The 5,168-nt window shown below is 47.7% G+C and overlaps 1 protein-coding gene across 1 annotated transcript in view; it reads right to left on the bottom strand.

The window, feature by feature from the left end:
- The window catches only part of REEP3 (receptor accessory protein 3), a 102,948-nt gene extending 102,747 nt beyond the window's left edge, over window positions 1-201 (bottom strand). Inside the window, exon 1 of the mRNA XM_018576664.1 lies at window positions 107-201. Within this exon, the coding sequence (XP_018432166.1) occupies window positions 107-138 (32 nt within the window). The 5' untranslated portion in view covers window positions 139-201. The remainder of the gene's footprint in view (window positions 1-106) is intronic.
- Window positions 202-5,168: the final 4,967 nt, after the last annotated feature.

Consider the following 5,168-nt stretch of genomic DNA (forward strand, 5'->3'; position numbering starts at 1 on the left):
ACACATACAGATCTCTGAACCTGATCAGAAGGGCCTCCATCATCCCCAGCAGTTGAATGCCTGGATGCTGGCAGCCATTGAACGAGCAGAATTTGGGATAACTTACACCACGGCCTTAGAGATGATCCACGACACCATCTTGCTGGCAGAGCTGGCACCGCCTGGGATCTAACCTGGCAGAGGTGCCCCCTCCTCTACCCCTCCTTCGGGTGGACTGCTGGTGTACCCCCCACCCCCCGCAGCCAGGTGTCCTTGCCCAGGGAAGAGTCACGATGCCTTGTTGTTGGTCCCGTGGAACTATAACTACGTCACCCGCCCCACTCCCCTATTCTCCGGCTTGGAAGGGAGGCAGGAGCAAAAAAAAAATATGGAACGGCGAAAACCCCGCCCCTCTGCGCCCTTCTGCGCTCACCGATTGGCTGTGGGAGGAGTCGCTGGCCCTGTGCCCTGGCAGCGCAGCGTGGGGAGGGCTGTGTGTGTGTGTGTGTGTGTGTGTGTGGGGTGACAGGTGAGCGGCGGGCTGCTGTGTGTCCTATCTGTGTGGTCACCCAGTACGGTGTAGATGACCGGAGGATGTCAGTGTACACAGCGCTGTGCTCGGATCTTCAGATCGGGGCTCTGGGTGCTCTACAGTCATATTAGTCCTCTTTAGTTTAATACTAGTTCAGGTGCTGACTGATCATCGGACTTACATTGTGTGCTGCTTCTTCTGTTTTCTACCTGTCCACCAATCACAGCTCTGATTTCTGCTGCCCATACACTAGTATTAATAATATCATAATAATCTGTAATATAAGAAAGAAATAATGCATTCATAAATATAAGAATATAATAATACACTAATATTTGATCCGCTTGCTGGATGATTAAATGATATCTAACACATTCCTCCGCCGCCGCTGCTCGCCGCTGTCAGAATACCGCAATGATAACTGCGGCTGATTGGTTGCTGGCACTGTTCGGCAAACGATTTTCTGCCTGGCTCCTTTGATTTTCCTGACTGAAGGATGTCAGGGGAAGGGTTGGCGGCAGGGCCACCGAATAAGTGAATTTCAGACCAGGTCAGCTGATAAAATTCTAGTAATTGAGGTGGCAGGGCAGTGGCGTCACGCGGGTGGTGCGGTCCACACCCGGGTGACACCAAAATTACTGACAGTCATTTTAGTGTCACCCCCGCTAAAAAGTCGGGCACTCGGTCATGGACTGAGAGCCTGACAGTATCAGGAGAGAGGAGGGGACACGGCGGCATACCTCATTCTGCTGGGTGAACGTCCTCTTCTCTCTCCACTAAGATGGCCACTGGCAGGCGTCAATTAGATGACCACGCATGCACAATGACATCATAGCGCATGGTGACGTCACGCGCATGCACGATGACGTCACGGCAGAGTGTCACCCGGTCTCTGGTCCGCGTGACACCCAGCCTTGGTACGCCCCTGGGACCATCCACTGTGAAGTTGGACATACACTGGTCAGGTTTTGCTGACCAGTGTGTCAACTATTGTAGAAGGGACCGTTCCGAAAAATCTCAGCCAGACAGTGACGGCAGCCAATCAGGTACAATCACTGTTCAGGTACTCTGACAGCAGCGTACCCACCATTGTCACAATACAATGCCCTGCGTGTGGGGGGGACTGAGAGTTTTTTCTCACCTAGCCCACTAAACTCATACAGGGTTATTGTTTGCTGTTTGATGTCTTGCTACATTTTATCTTTATGCTTTTTGTCTCTGACTTTCTTATTGTATCTGACAAAACTTTATTAAATACAGTTACACAAAAAAAACTGGAGCAGACAAAATCTGGATCAGCTGCCCAACCAATCAGCGTCTCTTTTCAGTTTGTTCAATTAAAGTGATATTAAAGGCAAAACATTTTTTCCCTCCCCCCCATGTAAATGTTAGCACTTACCTTAAATAATGCCTCTTATTCCGATCTTCCTCTTCTTTCCCCATGTTTTCATGTGTCCCTCCAGCGGTGTGACGTCACTCCGATCCAGCGCTGACTGTTCTGTCTCTCCGATCCAGCGGTGTCTGCAGGCGGGTGCACGCGTCCATAGACTTACCTTGCGTCTCTGCTCGTCTCCCGGCCGAGAATCGGAACTGCGCATGCGCCCGCCCCAAGATCCTTTGCGGCCGTACGAGCAGTTCCTGATTCTCGGCGCGTTTTTTTTTTTTTTTTACACTTCTTGCCTATATCTACTGCATGCTAGCAGTAGATATAAGCAAAAAAAACCGGAGGGTTTAGAACCCCTTTAAGATATGAAAATGAAAGAGAGAAGCTGATTGGTAATTGGTCTGAGAGAAGCTGATTGGTCCCCATGCACAGCTGTTCCACATTTTATCTGCTCCAGTTTTGATAAATTCCCGCACAGCGTATGGCCGTACACGGATAGATTTTCATATGAACGTTCATGTATGAAAAATCTCGACAGAACATTGGATAATGCCATCAGAGACTTGGCCAATATCGTTCAAAATTCTGTTTGTTTTTAACATTTGATTTTGGAATGAATGGAGTTTCCCGAACCAAAACCACATTTGTGTTCACACCATTTTCTGGACCAGATGTGGAGCAGTATGGAGGCGCTAGATTCCTCGACACTGGAAGAAGACGTCCGTCCCCATGGTGGAGGAGTGGAGCGGAGTGGTCTCGGACATCATGGCCTCCGAGGAGTGGATGGCCACCTGCAATGACAGGTACGCCAAATTTTACTCTATATGGGCTTCATCATACCTCGTACCTCGGATCCCACCTCTGCTTAAGAGTAGCGGGATACTTGGTCCAGTGACTACTCTAATGAACCTGGGCTGTGGCGCGGCAGTGGCGGACCTAAGAAACAAAGGGCCCTGGTGCAAGATTTTTTTTTGGGCCCCCCACCCAAAAAAAAACACAAACCACAAACGGCTGTCACTTTCTCTTCTCCCCGCTGGGACATAGAGCAGCGCCCAGAGGGGAGGAAAGAAAGCAGGGATGCGCCGCTGTATCAGCAGAAAAATGGCACTTTCGGCATTTAGACAAAAGTGCCATTTTCGGCTGATATGTTCTGGTGCCCGGTATGTTTTGGCGGCCAATATATCGGTGCGTCCCTAATATTTACAGCAATGCAGAATGGCACAGGCTATAGAGGACTACACATCCCAGCAATACTTTATATAACAATAGCATTTCTGTATAAAGTACTGCTGAGATTTGTAGTCCTCTATAGAGGGTGTCATTGTGCATTGCTGCAACAGTACTTTATACAACATTAGGCTACAAATAACAATAATTTTAATGAATTATTTACCCTTACCTCTTCTGGCTGGTCTTCTGTCTTCACCTATGGCAGGTACAAGCACATCACTTTGAACACACCAACCACATTTGGCTACTGGACACCCCAGCTGACCCACTTTCCTAGGTTTTGTTGTTTTTATTGTTTTGGGGTTTTTTTAAGTAATGAGTGGTTGCAGGACTCTCCCCTTCTTAATGAGTGGACCATCTTCAGTATAATAGACAGCCCCGAGTGTTGGCTTCCTCACCGCTCAATGTTCTTGCTCTCTCCCTTCTCTCCCCTTCCATTCATCTATACCTCCCTCTTCCCCCTTATGTCTTTTCACCTGCCTCCTTCTCACTCCTGCTCCTCTTCTTCCCACTCCCTGCAATCTGTGTCAAGCTTTATTCCCACCGCTTGCGATACATGGGTTCACAGTCCACAATTGGTCGACCAAAAGGTTGTACCACCTCCTCACGAAACTTTATACTGACACGTTTTTGATTGTGCCTTTCCGCAAGTGTTCTCTTTATCTATGTTGATTATTGATACTCTTATGAAAAAAAAATGTAAATAAAGATTGCATAAAGTGTGAATATTCTTATAATGGGGATTCCGGGGATCATATAGCTCAGGAGCATGCTCCACTAAGCCTGCAAAACGTTCTGTGTCCTTGGCCATGGTGTTCACCTCTGTTCTGCTCTCTTCTGCTCCATCACAAACAAAAGCTAAAACTCGATGAGATCGTCAAAAGTGGAGCATTGCGTGCGTTTTTGACGCATTTGCCATGTTCCTGTGCATTCTGGACCAGAAACAAATAAGACATTCTGTATTTGTTTGGTCTGGAATGGAAAGCACTGCAAAGATGTGAACTGAAATCACATAGGGAGAAATCACATGGGATACATTGGGATGTGTTTTTGGTCCAGGAGCTAACTGTTCTGATCTGGACAGAATCTGGACATTGTGTGAACGAACCCTCACTCAGGGCCGTATTTCCCACAAGGCCAACCGAGGCCTGACCTTGGGGCAGCATGGAGTAGAGGGGCAGCAGTGGTGTGGAAGTCCCATCTCTTGATGCCCGGGACATGCAGTTCCAGTCGCCGGGCAGCTAGTTGTTTTCTACATTTAGCCCTGCTCTGGGCAAGCAGGGCTAAATATACCGTGGAGAAGCCGCCGCTTGTTTTGTACAAGTGCTCTCGGCAATGTCGCTGAGATCACTTGTATGAACCTGACATTGGGGCAGCAGAGAGAGTAAATCCGGCCTGCCTCACTTTCGTTCATTTGAGAAAAAAATTCCAGTCGGCTCCTTCGATTTATTTCGCCACTACGGTCCAAATTGATCACTGAATTTACCTCATTATTAGAGAATCAAACAAACGTTCAAAAAAAAGCAAAACTTTTTTTGGAACGAAATTCTAACCATGTGTAATCAGTTGAAGAGCGGCTCCTTGACTTGTCAGGATTCTATGGAGTCCCCTCAGAGTCATCCTGTGCACTCCTGGGAAGGGAATCACAGACTGATGTCAATACACTGCCTGTGCTTTTCGGTACAGACACCCCAAGAGCAATAGACGCACTAAGACACACCTCTGCACCTTTGAAAGAGCCGCACATGAAATGATGGGATATGTAGTCCTAAGGAAGGAGGCTCAGGTTACTGTGAATGAAGCGAAGTTTGGGGAAGCAGCACAGAGGGACTTCGCAAACACCTAAAGTGATATTACAGTCAAAAGGTTTTTAACCACTTCAAGACCAGGTGTTTAGACCCCCTTCCTGGCCAGGCCATTTTTCAGTATTCAGCGCTGCGGTACTTTGACTGACGTTTATTCCGTCATGCAGCGCTGTACTGAAATGAATTTTATACCATTTTTTGGGGACAGATAGAGCTTTATTTCGGTGGTATTTAATCA

The sequence above is a fragment of the Nanorana parkeri genome, unplaced genomic scaffold (genome assembly GCF_000935625.1).
Source record: "Nanorana parkeri isolate BGI_ZX_2015 unplaced genomic scaffold, ASM93562v1 scaffold73, whole genome shotgun sequence".
NCBI lineage: Eukaryota > Metazoa > Chordata > Amphibia > Anura > Dicroglossidae > Nanorana > Nanorana parkeri.